At 43.7% G+C, this 15,134-nt stretch overlaps 1 protein-coding gene across 1 annotated transcript; it reads right to left on the bottom strand.

Annotated features, from left to right (window-relative positions):
- Positions 1-896: 896 nt before the first annotated feature.
- UTS2 (urotensin 2) lies at positions 897-7,874 on the bottom strand. Its single transcript, XM_027110304.1, has 4 exons — positions 7,772-7,874; positions 5,432-5,539; positions 4,281-4,322; positions 897-2,824 (listed from the first exon to the last, which is right to left on the bottom strand). Exons 1-4 carry the CDS (start codon positions 7,872-7,874, stop codon positions 2,703-2,705), a joined length of 375 nt encoding a protein of 124 aa, XP_026966105.1. The 3' UTR covers positions 897-2,702.
- Positions 7,875-15,134: the final 7,260 nt, after the last annotated feature.

The following is a 15,134-nucleotide window of genomic DNA, read 5'->3' as shown; positions in this document are numbered from 1 at the left end:
CCCCAAGTTTAAACAGTTGTTCAAGTTTATTAACTTTTTGTATCGATAACTATAGAAATTGGTAATTAAAATGTATACTATAGGCTTCAGTGTTTACAGAAATGTTACCAAAAAGCTGTATTTTCTTGGATGAGAGGTCAGGATTTATGAACAACAGAATGCGGTGCGAACGGAATCGTTTTACAATTAAGTGCAACTTCATCATAACTCACAAGGTAAATTTAATCCAAATGGAAATTTTCTTTTAACTGAGTTTATAATTAACTGTGAATTTACTTGTTTTTAATGGTTATGAATATTTTAATCGGGTATCTTTTTTAAGCAAAAACAATAAACGGTATACATGTAAAACTTGAGAAATTTCTTGCACTGCATCAACAAACCTTTGCCCTGAATGTGTATTTTATATCATTGAGGAATATTTACTGAGATTGAGAGACACTGCAGGGTGCTCACGTTAGGGTCACTCTGTGTCTGCGTCTCTGTCATCTCTGCGTCCAAGGTCCTGCTCGGTGACAACACAGCATTTAGTCCTCACTTCAGCACTGGGAGGAGCTTATTGGGTTCTGAGCAAATGTACATGTTTTTTAATACCAATTTTTTTATTTTTGGCTGTGTTGAGTCTTTGTTTCTCTAGTTGCAGTGAGTGGGGGCTACTCATCGTTGCAGTGCACAGGCTTCTCATTGCAGTGGCTTGTCTTGTAGCGGAGTGTGGGCTCTGGGCATGCAGCTTCAGTAGTTGTGGCTCACGGGCTCTAGAGCGCAGGCTCGGTAGTTGTGGCTCGCGGGCTCTAGAGCGCAGGCTCGGTAGTTGTGGCTCGCGGGCTCTAGAGCGCAGGCTCRGTAGTTGTGGTACACGGGCTTAGTTGCTCCRCGGCATGTGGGATCTTCCCAGACCAGGGCTCGAACCCATGTCCCCTGCGTTGGCAGGTGGATTCTTAACCACTGCGCCACAAGGGAAGTCCCTTTAATACTAATTTTAATGCCTCATTTACAAAATTTAGTTATCAAGATTACTCTTTCAGATTCTGTAGAGTGAACCTGTGTTTCACAAAGTCTGACTGTGGAACTGGCAGCAACAGAACCTTGGAATTAAAATATGAATCGGAATCCTGAAGCCAACATGACTTGCTGAATGTTACACCTTTCAAACCACCTGCACCTCCTGTCATTTAAAACAACAGCAACCCAAGAAGGGAAGAGAGCTCAGTGTAGATGGGACGTGTACTCCTCCCGCAGGGACCGTTCCGGTGCTGCCCATGAATGATCTCATTTAATACAACCACGGAATAAGCAGCGTCGCTGCCCTCATTTTACAGAGAAGGACACGGGGGTGCAGAGAGCTGGATGGCCCGGCTGGGGGCTCACAGCTGGGTGGGAGCAATGACTTGACGCCAGAGCCCCGGCTGTAAGAGCAGCTGCCCTAGTATCACAAAACGGGAGGGATTTGGGATTCTACGGCGATGGAGTCCACCCTAAGCGCTTGCTGGTGTCATAAACATACTGGCACTTGTGCGGCCAGAGTCCTGTGTTAGGGAACTGGATTCAGTTGAAGTTCAGCAGCGAGCGATGTCACAGCATCCTCACAGCCACATGTCAGCATGTTCCTGAGATGACGCGTCCATCCTTCAAGCTAGAAACAACTTGCCTACAGATTTGTTCTTGATGTCTTAGACGAGGAAAGGGAAGATTTATCAGACCTGCGCTCTAAAGAGATTTTGGATGGTGGTTGACAAGGTCAATACCGATTATGTGGCTGTTTGGTGCGGACCTGACCCTTCATTCCTCCTGAGTTGGGGGTGTGATTGGCTACAGAGCCGAGAAGGGGAGCCTGGGTTTCCCTTGAGAAGTGCTCTCCCGCGGGCATGGGCCGTGCTGGGAGCTGCGTGGAGCTCGCGGGTCTCAGCTCCATACTCTATACATAGATAAGCTACGATGGTATAGATGTATTAAGAGGATAAGTTAGTATGTGCACACACACACATGCTTTTTAAAAATTAACAAACCAGGCTATATTTCCATTCCACAATCTTAAATCCCACCTCAAGTTTCTTCTCTAAGAAACAGATAAGGAATTTTTCTAGTACTGTGCTCCTTGAGCTCACAGAAACTGACATCAAACAAGCTTCAGTGTTAAGAGATTAAAGTTTTCAAGTGTTCAGTACTTAGGTTAACTAAGGGAGAGGGGATCGGAGTGTGTGGACGCCCTCCTTCAAAAACAAAGAATTCAGACTTCCCAGCCCTTAACTTTAGGCATCTTTCACTTCGGACGCTTTTCCAAGCTAAGATACTGATTTTTTTTTTTTTTAAGTAATAACTCAGGTTGTTATTTTTAAGGGTTGAGAGGACATCATCGCTAAGATAATGTAGGTTAAATGATTTGTAGTTTTACTGTTTTAACTAAAATTTACTTTTATGATTTTTTTCTTCTTAGTATTTGCTTCTTTTCATTTATTTGTTTACTTTTAAACTTTTAGATAATTCTTTAAAGATAAATTCAAGGATAGATTTTCAGGATATGTTTATAAGTAAAAGAACCACTCATGATATTTGTAAAACATAGAGGATTTATTTTCCAAATAATAATGAACAGGGTATAGCTTGCCTAGTTTTTCATCTATACTGCTTTCAAATCAAGCGTTTTTATTTGACTCTTTCTGAGATGGTTGGTTTTGTGTTGCCTAGTAGATGTTCATGTCACTTCAGACACAGTACTTCCAGAAGCATTCCGAGGGAGTTCCACGTTTCTTGTATGGCTTCCTGATTCTGGCTAAAAGGTGGCTCAGTAAAATGTTAGGATCTTGTCCTGAGAAAGCCTGAAATTAAAACAATCCAAATAAAAAAACAGGTTATCAATGAATTGAGTCCTATACACACAAATAGGAACCTTATTTCCTTTAAAAAGTGTTTTCTTGCTGTTTTATGGGATAGAATTGTGGTGAGCGCCCAGCATGTACACTCTGGAAGGTCTCCTTGTGCCCTACCTGTGGTCCATCCAGTCTGTTTAGCCCTGTGATTGCCGTGAATTTTCCTAAACCCTCACTGACCTATTTCTATTTAAATCTGTCAGTAACATGTTCTATCCATTTACTGTCTTCCCTGTAAAGTAGCCTTTTATTTGCCTTGAAATTAACTTCTTTACTTTTTTTTTTTCTGGGATTTCATGAGCACATGCTAATCACCTTTATGATTTTCGAGTCTTTCATCATAACCCTTCTATTCGGAACAATATAAACATCTGAATGATAACGTTTAATGTAGAAGCCATCCCCGTCCCCTTCTGGATGGGTTACCTGCCCTGGGGCCTCAGGGGGTGTATGCCGTCTTCAGAATTGACGGATTCCAGAGTATATTTTTATAAGGATGGTAATGGGTGCTACACCAAAAACAGGTGTCTCCAGTCAAAATATTTGGGAAATGCTTGGTTAAAATTAAATACGCTTATCTCATTTCCTGGAGGCTTTAACATGCTAATAATGTACATAAAGATATTACCAGGACGGGAGAGGGGCCAGAACCCGGGGTGTCACTGTAGGCTGGCTCGTGGGACTGGTATACCTGGAAAGCCCTTTAGGAGACACTAATTTAGAGTTTGAGGGGTTGATCATGATGACATACAGATTTTTCTTTTAGTGTTTAAGGTCCTCCATTAACTGTGCACCATTTCTAACCATTTAATATTATCATTCATCAATCCCAATCACAGTCTGTCTTCTGCGCCCGAAACGATTTCCTTCATATTCTGCTCTTTCACACATATGACATCTCAGGGTTTTGACCGTGTCTTTCTTCTATTTAGACATCATATGGCCGTGCTTGTCATACTTTATTTAATGTGCATAAGGATCACCTGGGGAATCTTGGTAAGACGCAGCTTTTGATTCAGTAGGTGCTGGGGGGTGGGGGCTGAGAGTCTGCATTTCTCACAAGCTTCCACATGATACCAATACTGCTGGCCCTCGGACTACGTGAAGATGATCAATGACACAGCACAAGTGGATGACAAACTTGAGGGCAGGGGCCTTATCTATTTTTTATTCTCTTAAACTTGTTAACAATAATTTATCCAAAATGGGCTCTGGATAAGTTCTTGTTAAATCCACATTTATATGGATCAAAATTTGGAACATGCTTTGAAGTAATACTGACTGACCAGTTATTTTAAGGTGTGATTTCTACCGAAAATGCTCGACTGGTTCATGAATTGAGGCTCCTCCGAGGTCACGGCATAGCATATGCTCACTTTTGTAACATAATTCTCATGATGGGGCTACTTACCTTTCTCACACTTCCTCTTGGGTAAAAAATGTTGGTACCGAGATCTGGAAAACAGTATTTTGAAACCATTCATCATCAGATCTGTTATTTCCATTTTACACTTGTCTTATTTAAAACGCACAAAATAGAATATTCCTAAATCACGTCTAGTTTCTGATTTTCCTTTTTTTCACACCACAGTGATATTTACTTGAAGGAAGATAGGCAGGCACCTGGTTCTTTCTCGCTTCCGGAATTCCCAAAGGGCACTGCATTTTCCTGAGTTAGCAGTTCAGTAGTTTATCAAAAATATTTTATAACAAGTGAAGTTCTTTCTACTAAACAAGCTCTATTAAAAGACTCCATTTTGTTTCCAGAATGTCCTGAGCATTTCTATCAGTGCTGGGAGGAATACAGTGACAGAGAAAATAGTGAAAGGTGCCATGTCATGGATTACTTCGTGTGCCACTGGGCTGAACATTTTACTTGCATTTTCTCATTGACTGAACTTCACAATAACCCCATGAGATGGGCATTTTTATCATTCCGTTTACTGGTTTAAGAAACTGAGGTACAGATAGATTAAGTAATTGGCTTAAGACTTGAGTAAGTGGGAAACCAGGATTGTAAATTTCACTTATTGAAAACTGGGATAATACCCTCCTTCCCCCCAAAATAAAAGTCCATACAGAGAACAGATATACTGAGGGACCAAGCAGAGCAGGATGCTTGGAAGGAGTTGCTGAGAAAAAGAAAACAGAAGATGTCAGAGGAAGTCTTTATGCCCGGAGGGGAGAGCGTTGGGTGACTAACTCATTTTATATAGCTGATCTTTATATTCCAAAATAGGATTTTACCTCATCTGATTCATGAGCACAGGGAGTAAGTTCAGTGGCAAAAAAATCAGACAGGCTGGGGGCTTCCCTGGTGGCGCAGCGGTTGGGAGTCCGCCTGCCGATGCAGGGGACGCGGGTTCGTGCCCCGGTCTGGGAAGATCCCACATGCCGCGGAGCGGCTGGGCCCGTGAGCCATGGCGGCTGAGCCTGCGCATCCGGAGCCTGTGCTCCGCAACGGGCGAGGCCACAGCAGTGAGAGGCCCGTGTACCGCAAAAAAATGAAATAAAATAAAACAAAATCAAATAAAATCAGGCTGTAAACACAAGAATCATTTTACCTGCTTCCCTAAGACCATCTCCTGTCTCTGCACCTGACATCTCTGGCAGCATCTGCAGAAGGGAAGCTCTTTCCAGCTCATCCAAAGTTGATTCGACATCTTCAGGTGCTACACAGAGTAGAAATAGATATTAGCAACTCAGCTGATTCTTCAATCACTTCTGCTCCTTATTGCCTTTTCGGGGGTACCAGGGACAAGGAGGTAATACTAGAAAAACTTCAAATACTAAATTCCGGGTTTGTCGCCAGTAGTATTTTACCCGAGAAGTAGAAATGCTACAGTCCAGTTCACAAGCCAGCAGAACGGGAAATCAAGCGTGTGACTCTCATTCTGACTCCTCCTGCCTGCGTGGCCTTGCCAGGCCGTTCACTGCCTTGAATAAGAGGGTAGGGCTGAGCCACAGGGTCAGTGAAAAAGCACTTCCACTTACAAAGTGATTCTTCCTCATTTCTATTTACCTACTGCTGCCTTTTGCCTTTTGCTTTTAGACATATGGGTGGTGAAATTGGAGTGAAAGGAAAAATGAAGGAGTGGTTTTCTAAAAGACAGGATTGTTAAGGTTCTTCCTGTAAAGCAAATAGGATGGCATCACCTCTTACCTGCCTGGCCTCCAAGAGTTAGGCACAATTGTCGGGGAAGAGTCAGCTTTAAAATGCTCTTGAAAGAAGTTGATAGCAACAATTTCAGGGTGAAATTTGGTCAGCTTAGTGGCATAGAAGATGCATGGTAAGTGTGTGCAAGGTGTGTGGGAAGTGAGTGTGAGGTCTGGTGAGCAGACTCTGGGCGCTGGCAGAGCAATCTTGGCCAGGTGCTGCAGTGGGGAGATGGAGCTTCTGGGGAGTCCTGTACTATCCACTTGCTTCACTAAGGCTTCCAAATCCTCAGCTACGACCTTGATTGGAAAGCGAAGAGCAAGCCATTGTGGAGGCTTCTGGGCACATTCACAGTACTTCTGAAGAATATTAATGAGAAATCTGTAAAATTTGGCCACACATCAATGTTTATGTCATGAAGGATCATTTATGGAGAAACAAGTGGGAAAAAATTTCAGGCAAAAACTCTAATGTAAAGCTGCCACTTGTTAAGAATTTAAGTGAGGGGCTTCCCTGGTGGCGCAGTGGTTGAGAGTCTGCCTGCTGATGCAGAGGATGTGGGTTTGTGCCCCGGTCCGGGAGGATCCCACATGCCGCTGAGTGCCTGGGCCCATGAGCCATGGCCGCTGAGCCTGTGTGTCTGGAGCCTGTGCTCCGCAACGGGAGAGGCCGCAGCAGTGAGAGGCCCGCGTACCGCAAAAAAAAAAATTTAAGTGAGATACTATACTCATCTAAGTTTGGAAAAATCATAATCATGATATGTAATTTTTTGAGGATGACAGTAATATCTGAATGTTCATTCTTGGTTTCATCTTATGCTTTTCAGTGTTCTTTATTTTAAATAGCAGAGATTCAATAAAGTTAATGCCCGATTTAGCCATTAAGATGACTGCCACTTATGAGTTCAGTGACTGTGGAAGTTGACTGATAGTGCATGAATTAGAGATGACAATTATCAGAAAGCTGCTTGAGAGAAACTTTAGAGAGTAGAAATTATAAAATCAATGACTTAGAAGAGATTTTTTCCTTTATTAAAAAAAAATGTCTAAAGTACCACAATTAAAGACAAGTTAAAATGCTTATGAACCTAATACCCAAGCACCAACCTTTTCGTTTCTTAAACTAAATTAAGAGCTGACAGCACAATAAGTATCTGCTTGACTGATACACTTTAAGAGAATTCAACTTAGAATTGAACTGAATGAAACATGAATCAAAAGGAAAACATAAATGTACTTGGAAATCTGTGTCATCCCTAGCCCCAGCTAGTCACTTCTTTATTTTTTAATAAACATTTTTGTTTCATATAACACGTGTCAGATGATTACTTTTTAGCTTAAAATAAGATACAATAAAAATATTTTACCCTATAATTGGAACAACCAATTCTGCATCCATCCAGTTCATTTAAAATAGAAACGAAAAGCAATGATGTTTTAAATTTAGTGCCATTTTCAAAATTGAAAAAAAAAAGAAACAGCTGATCAAAATAACTTAGAAATATAGAAGTGACATTAAATAAGCAATGTTACCCTTCTACTTTTACATTTTAGGAAGGAAAAAAAAAACCGTATCCATTACTGACTCTAAGATGTGTTGTAAGGACCCTCAGAATTCTTTTCATAGCTGGAACTATTAATTTCACAAGACTCCTTTAAGAAAGAATATTCATTCTTATCTCTAACATTGCATTTAAGACCCTTGAAGACTCTTTCAAGACTGACATAAGGGAAAGAAATCATTTTACCTGAGAGCTGCAGGGGCTCTTCCCTGGAGTCAAGGACAGGAAGAGACCAGAGAGGATTTAAGCATCCTATGAAAAGCAAACAGCAGGAGACCAGCTTATACATGATTGGCAGGAGACCGAAGTCTTCCTTCTCGGCTTCTGGCTTCTGTTTGTCAGAACTCTCAACTTGCTTCTTCTTGGGGATATAGCTCAGTGGTAGAGCATTTGCCTGCAACTTGTTCCTTCTCATTCTGTGATCAGCGATTATATATATTATCCTATGACCTCATATCATCCCCTACAAAAAAAAAATAAATAAATTTATTGGCTATGAAGGCGGAAAGACAATCACTTTGCATTGATGTAATTTTTCAAAGTAGCAACTCATAGACAATAAATTTACTGTCTTGTTGCCTAGTGTACAAAATAGGTATTAAATAAAGAACAGTTACGTTTATAAATCTGGCAAAAGGAGTAACTGAGAGCAATAAATCACGAGTTAAAGAAAGGATAAGACATGAGTTGGAGTGGCCAAGGCAGAGACATGGATTTATGAGTCCTACCCAGCAGAAGTATTGTGGAGCATGGCAAGAAATGTGTTGCTTTCCTTTTCTTTAATCTTTTGTGAATGAATAGATGAATTGTCATATTGTTTTGGGGGCTGCCATGCCTGAAGAATGACAATGTGTGGAATAAAACTCAAAACCAGTTATTTGTTTTTAAAAAGTGAAGATAAGTTAAATGCATAGCGAACATTCAGGCTCGAGGCAAGGTGTGTACATACACTAGGCCTCAGGTAAAACTACGAGTATAAGGGTCTTCAGAGAAGGGAAATAACTTTCCTGAAAGTTGGACATGACTCGTTAAGGAGGATGAAAAACAAGCCTGAAAACCTGGCCGGTAAGTATTTCTAAAATTTCACTGCTCTTCCGCTTCCACTCTGCCCGGCGGCTCCCAGCCTGGATCGTTGCAGTAGGCTCCTTGCAAGCATCCTCAAGGCTGCGCTCTGCCCACCAGTCTCATCTCAAAACAGCACAGTGATGCTATTAGCACGTTAAGTTAGGTCACATCGGCTCTTTGCTCAAAACCCTGTACTGGACCTGAACATAAAAGTTAAAACTAAAGAATTTCTAGGAAAATAAATAAATAAATGAACACCTTCACAACCTGAGGGTAGGCAAATATTTCTTAGACATGACACCAACCATATAAGAAAAGAATGGATAAACTGGACTTCATCAAAATTAGAAACATCTGCTCCTTGAAAGATACTGTTAAGAAAATGAAAACGCCAACCACAGCTGTGAGAAAATATTCACTAAACCACTGCCAGACTAAAGACTTCTCCAGTATATGCGTAAAGAATCCCAACTCAATAAGTCAGCAACCCAATTAAAAGAATGAGCAAAAGGTTTGACATGAAAACATACATCCAACAAACACCTATACACAAATGTTCATAGCTGTAAATAACTAAAGAACCCAGGTGTCCATCAACAGGGGACTGGATAAACAAGCTCTGCTACATCACACAGTGGAATTCCACTCAGCAATGCAGAGGAACTGCTGACAAACGCAACATGGACAAATCTCAAAAACTTTATGCTGAGTGAAATGAGCCAGACCCAGAAGAGTACATATTGCATGAGTCCATTTAAACGAAGTTCTAGAACAGGCAAAATGAATCCTTGGCATCAAAAAACAGTTCAGTGAGAGATGGAGGGTTGACGGTGGGGAGACAAAGAACTTTTGGGGGTAATGAAAATGTTCTAACCTTATCAAGGCAGTGGTTTCCTTGGTCAAAACTCATCAAACTGGGACTTCCCTGGTGGCGCAGTGGTTAAGAATCCGCCTGCCAATGCAGGGGACACGGGTTCGAGCCCTGGTCCGGGAAGATCCCACATGCCGCGGAGCAACTAAGCCCGTGCGCCACAACTACAGAGCCCGCGAGCCACAACTACTGAAGCCCGTGCACCCTAGAGCCTGCGTGCTGCACCTACTGATGCCCACATGCCTACAGCCCGTGCTCCGCAACAAGAGAAGCCACCGCAATGAGAAGCCCACGCACCGCAACGAAGAGTAGCCCCCGCTCGCCTCAACTAGAGAAAGCCCACGTGCAGCAACGAAGACCCAACGCAACCAAAAATAAAATTAAAAAGTCATCAAACTGTACACTTAAAATGGGCACGTTTTATCGTATGGAAGTGATACCTACATAAGGCTGATTGGTTTTAAAGATTTAAAACCACGGTCTCCTGACTTCAGTTTCACTTCTTCCAATACCGCCCTCCCCTGACAACTCCACTCTGGCCATGCTTCCTCCTTACTACTCCCTGAACGTGCCCCTGCCTCAGGGCATTTGCAACTGCTGCTTCTCCCTCCCCTGGATTGCTCTTTCCCCAGATGTGGTGCCCGGCTCTCTTCCTCACCTCCTTCAAGTGTTTGCTAGAACATCACCTCCTACGTGAGGAATCCCCCAACCCTGCTATTTAAAAGTTGCAATGAACCCACCCCCAGCATTCCTCATCACTCTTGCCTTGCTCTGTTTTTCCCAAGGCACTAAGCCCCCTCCAGCACATTATATATTTATATAGTTATTATACAAAGTAGGCACTCAATACATATTTGTCGAATCCGTGAATGGGGTGCCAACCACAGGTCAGGCCTTGTTGAGGGTAAAGAGCAGTGAACAAGAGGAAAAGAAGTTTCTACTCTTATGACCTTCCTAACCGGAGGAGACAGACAACACAACAGATAGATACCATGATTATTTTTTATTACCATGAAGAGGCATAAAGCCTAGTGCAGAGATGCAGCTGTAGGGCAGGTGGTCGGGGAAGATGTTGTTTCATACGGGGCATCCAGGAGGCCCCTGGGAAGGGATAGACGCCCAAATGAAGTGCGGGAGTGATAAGTTTGGAGGCTCCCGCATAGGAAATCGAGGAGGGGTGATCAGGGAAGCAGGAGGAGCACTAAAAGAAGTGTCCCAGGCTTCCCTGGTGGCGCAGTGGTTGAGAGTCTGCCTGCCAATGCGGGGGATACAGGTTTGAGCCCTGGTCTGGGAGGATCCCACATGCCTCGGAGCAGCTAGGCCCGTGAGCCACAACTACTGAGCCTGCGCGTCTGGAGCCTGTGCTCTGCAACAGGAGAGGCTGCGACAGTGAAAGGCCCGCGCACCGCGATGAAGAGTGGCCCCTGCCCGTCGCAACTTGAGAAAGCCCTCATACAGAAACGAAGACCCAACACACCCAAAAATAAATAAATAAATTTTATAAATAAATAAATAAATAAGAATAAAAGAAGAGTCTCAGTGCTAGTGGGGGAGTGGGGGCCACTCTGCTGACAGGCTGGGACACTGTCCAGCTCGGGGCCCTGATACGGGCTGCATGGGGGTCACTGGTGTTTCAACAGGGCAACGACAGGGCAATTTCACACAACCTGTCTGGTGAGGTGGAAGGTGGTAGTCTTATTTCAGGCTTATCTCCTCATTCAGCCAACATCTCAGCACCTACCACGTGCCAGCACTGCCGGGTGGGGGGGGACACAGTTGTGGCCCAAGAGGACAGAGATGGCCCTCAAGAACCTGATAGGAGGAATGGGGCCACCAGAAACCACTTAGATCCAGCTTAAGAAAACAAAATGTATTGGAAAGTCACGGGATATCTTCCAGGATCTGAAGAACTGTGCAGTAGCAGTACCCAGAGTCCCACTGGGGCTCTATTGGAAAAAAAAAAAAAAAAAGCTGGGCTTTTGATAAACCCCCTTGCAGCAGAATACCTAGGACAGCTATTTGCAAAGGAGAGGATTGTGGCCTCAACAGACATCCCAAATGGAACACATTATGGCAAGAGCTAAAATATATTTATACCCAGGAAGCTTGCTTTCAGAAATATACCTTAAGCTAATAATACCACAGAAGCAAAAAATTACCTCAAGGCATCATCTGAAGCCTTATCTAGAGTGGAGAAGACGTTAAATCGAAGGTTGCAAACTCAAGTGCATATAGAAATCAAGAGGTGATAATGTAAATGAGGGAGGCAGGCTTGGAGAATGACAATAGGGAGTAGTGGGGTCTGTAGCAAAGTGGAGAACATATGCTCTCTCCAAAGGTGGATGGATTGCAGCTGCCAAGCTTGAAGTTTATAAATCTGAATCTAAGGGTTATCCATGATTTCCTTGGCCACTAATTAAAAATTTTAAAAAAACAACAGCGACAAGAAAGTCCTAGCTAGCACTATGTGTTTCAAAGCAAACACATCCACACAGCATAACTCAACCTACACGCACCCAATTCTGGCCCAAATGCCCAACATAATTGATTGAGTTAGTATAGAGGTTATCAACGTGTAATTTTAGTAATCATTAACATAGTAACTAAAAGATTATAGGAACTTGGGCAATAGAATAACGTCAACGAATCAGAACATAAGATGATTGACACTATGTGAAAAAGGGGACTGTGGACAAGAACTGTTATGTAATATAATAATATGTAATATAAAATTGAAAATAGTTCTGTGAGGGTAAAGGATTTTTTTCTTTTCTTAAAATGCTATTTTGCACATACATATAAAATATATATGTAAAAGTATATGTCGCCTATATAACATATATGTATTACGTGTGTGTGCATGCATGCATGTGTGTGTATGTGTAAGCACTCATGAAGTAAAGTCCTGCCAAGAGGTGGGGAAGCAGGCAGGCTGAGACTGGGAGTCTGCTGGTGCCCCTCGAGGAAGTTCAGAGAGGCGGGGCGAACGCCAGGCTGCTCCCTCCCCTGTGGAAGGGGCAGTCGGCCAAGCTTTGTCATTCTCTGGTGACTCAGGGGTACTTCTGACAGTTATTAGTGGTAATTTTACAGCATGGCCTAATTAAGTTACGACTCAAGCTTCAGCTCAAAAGAAAATTAGCTTCTTTCCTTCAACAGACCGTCAAGGACAATGTCACCTTGTCCCAGAAATGTCCTGAGCACGTCACTCAATCCTAACAGTCCTCCAGCAGAGCAATACGACTTCACATTCATGAACATGGATGAACAGCGACCCCCTTTTTAAGAGGTGGGATTCCTTTCACTAGTCGCAAATTACCTTTGTCAACCAGAGGGGTGTTTTTTGTGTCGCATAGAAGCAAACCATTAATAGGACATGTTTGGGGTGACTTGTGCCCACGGAGCAACAGTACCTACTGGATATAAGTACAAAAGTCACAAACTTCTTTTTAGTCTTTGTGTTGAAATTAATCTAAGTTCACCTGCTCTGCTGCCATATTTACCCCTTCATAACATGGGCAGAACTTTTGAATATAGTATTTACATTGATTGTCCCCACTTGTGAGTGCTCCTTGAGGAGAACTTGATGGGAATTGACTTTGGCAAGTGTTTGAAGCCTGTTCAGTACATTCTTGGTGATGACTAACTCTCCTAATTCAGGATGAACCGTCAGGAACGGGCTTGTGCCCTTCAAATATTGCAATAGCATTTCAGTAGCCATTCTTTTAGGCCGACCCTGGACTGTGGAAGTTCAGAATCAGATGTTCAGCTGATGTTGAGTTTGTTTCAGATGGCATGGGGTCCACTCTTATTCCTGTTCGTGTAAAAATCAGAGGTCATAGGCTCTCAGATATAGATTTAATGTATATTAATTAAAATTCTAAATTTGCCCTCATCTATATTAGTTACAGCCTTAATTTGTATTAAATTATATCTCAGGTAACCATTTTGTATAAACGGTTACTGAATGCCTGCCTTGTCGGTTGCGTGACAGCAATAAACTGTGGGACTTGAAGGCTTCTCGGCAGAATCAGGAGGGCTTTGCGGGAGAGGCAGGCCAGGGACAGGTGAGGGAACAGCCTAAACCAAGGCCTAGAGGGCGTGTCCCGCAAGTTTGCAAAAGGCTGGACACAGCTAACAAAGACCAGAGGGGTTGGCAGGACCGATCCCATCACCAAGTCAAGAAATTTGGACTGTCCTTTAATAGCCGTGAGGAGACAATGAGGGGTTTTCAACAAGGGAGTCATGTCATTCACTTGCTCATTCAACAATATTTATTGAGCACCTAGCATGTGCCAGGAACCGTTCAAGATACTAAGGATACAAAAATAAACAAAGCCTCAGAGTTTACTCCCAATGCAGCAGGTGGTGACAAGCGCCATGAAGAACTAAGTAGGCTTAGGAGGGTGATGATGGGGGGGCTACTCTATACAGGGGTCAGCATAGAAGGAAATGAGGAGGGTGCCATACGGCCATCTGAGAACAAGAGCATTCCAGGCAGTGGGCATAGCAAGTGCAAAGGCCCTGGGGTAGGACTGGGCTATGCCTGTTTCAGCAACACCCGGGAGGTCAGCGTGGCTCAAGCAGAGTGATCAAGGGGGAAAATGTGCAAGTTGAGAACGGAAAGATGGTAGAAGGACAGATCTAGGTTTTTAAGGACTTAAAATAGCTTTAAAATGAGTAGGATAGGAAGCCCATTTGGAGTACTAGTATGACAGTGTGAATTATGTTTTAAAAAGCTCACTCTGGCCACTGTGTGGGGAGGATACTGCAAGGGGGACAGGGCAAAAGCAGGGGGACCACCCTCTGGAGATGAGAACTAGAGGTGGTGAGAAGGGGCAGGTTCTGCAACTATTTTGCAGGAACAGCCAGCGGAATTCACTGGTGAATTGAAGGTGAAAGATACATCGAGGATGATCCCAAAGTTATTGGCCTGAGAACCTGGAAGGGTGGCATCACCTGCGACTAAAGTGCAGGAGCAGGTCTGCAAGGGATGTCCAGAGTGGTTTGGACACGTTAGTATGGGGGTGCCTGTTAGGCACCCAGGGGAGAGGTCAAGAGGGCCGCTGGATGCATGCAGGGTCCAGGAGGAAGACCTGGGCTGCAGACAAAACTTGGGAGTCATCAGACAGTATCTAAAGGCATCGGTGCGTGACTCACCAAGGAAGTGAAGGTGGAGAGAAGAGAGGAGGGTGTGGGCCCAAGAGCCCCATGAGGAGACATGGAGGAGCCAGCAAAGGGGCCACCGGGGGGCCAGTGAGGGAGACGAGAACCGAGGAAGAGGCCCGATGAAGACAGCGTTTCTAGAAGGAGGGAGGGATGGTCCACGTCAAAGGTTGCAGACGAGGAATAACTGGGGGGGGGGGGGGCATCCAGGTAGCAAAACAAAGGGTCTCGCAACTTCGACCAGAGCAGTTCTGGTGGCATAGAGAGTTGAAAGGCTGATTGGAGTGGGTTCGAGACAGAATGGGGACTTCCCTGGTGACCCAGTGGGTAAGACTCTGCGCTGCCAATGCAGGGGGCCCGGGTTCGATCCCTGGTCAAGGAATTAGATCCCACACGCATGCCACACCTAGGAGTTCACATGCCGCATGCTTCAACTAAAGAAGCCCTCAT

The sequence above is a fragment of the Aethalodelphis obliquidens genome, unplaced genomic scaffold (assembly GCF_003676395.1).
Source record: "Aethalodelphis obliquidens isolate GAN/ISIS:26980383/991018 unplaced genomic scaffold, ASM367639v1 scaffold9, whole genome shotgun sequence".
Taxonomy (NCBI): domain Eukaryota; kingdom Metazoa; phylum Chordata; class Mammalia; order Artiodactyla; family Delphinidae; genus Aethalodelphis; species Aethalodelphis obliquidens.
The sequence above is the reverse complement of the archived record's forward strand: the minus strand, read 5'-3'. Positions and strand labels throughout refer to the sequence as shown.

Bases quoted from the DNA above. Each gene is read 5' to 3' on its own strand.
- UTS2 (XM_027110304.1), bottom strand. From the start codon at position 7,874: ATGTATAAGCTGGTCTCCTGCTGTTTGCTTTTCATAGGATGCTTAAAT. The intron at 5,540-7,771 runs GTAAAATGATTT...TACTCTGTGTAG, and splicing joins AGAGCCCCTGCAGCTCTCAG to CACCTGAAGATGTCGAATCA. The intron at 2,825-4,280 runs AGGTAAGTAGCC...TTGGATTGTTTT, and splicing joins CCCAAGAGGAAGTGTGAGAA to AATTTCAGGCTTTCTCAGGA.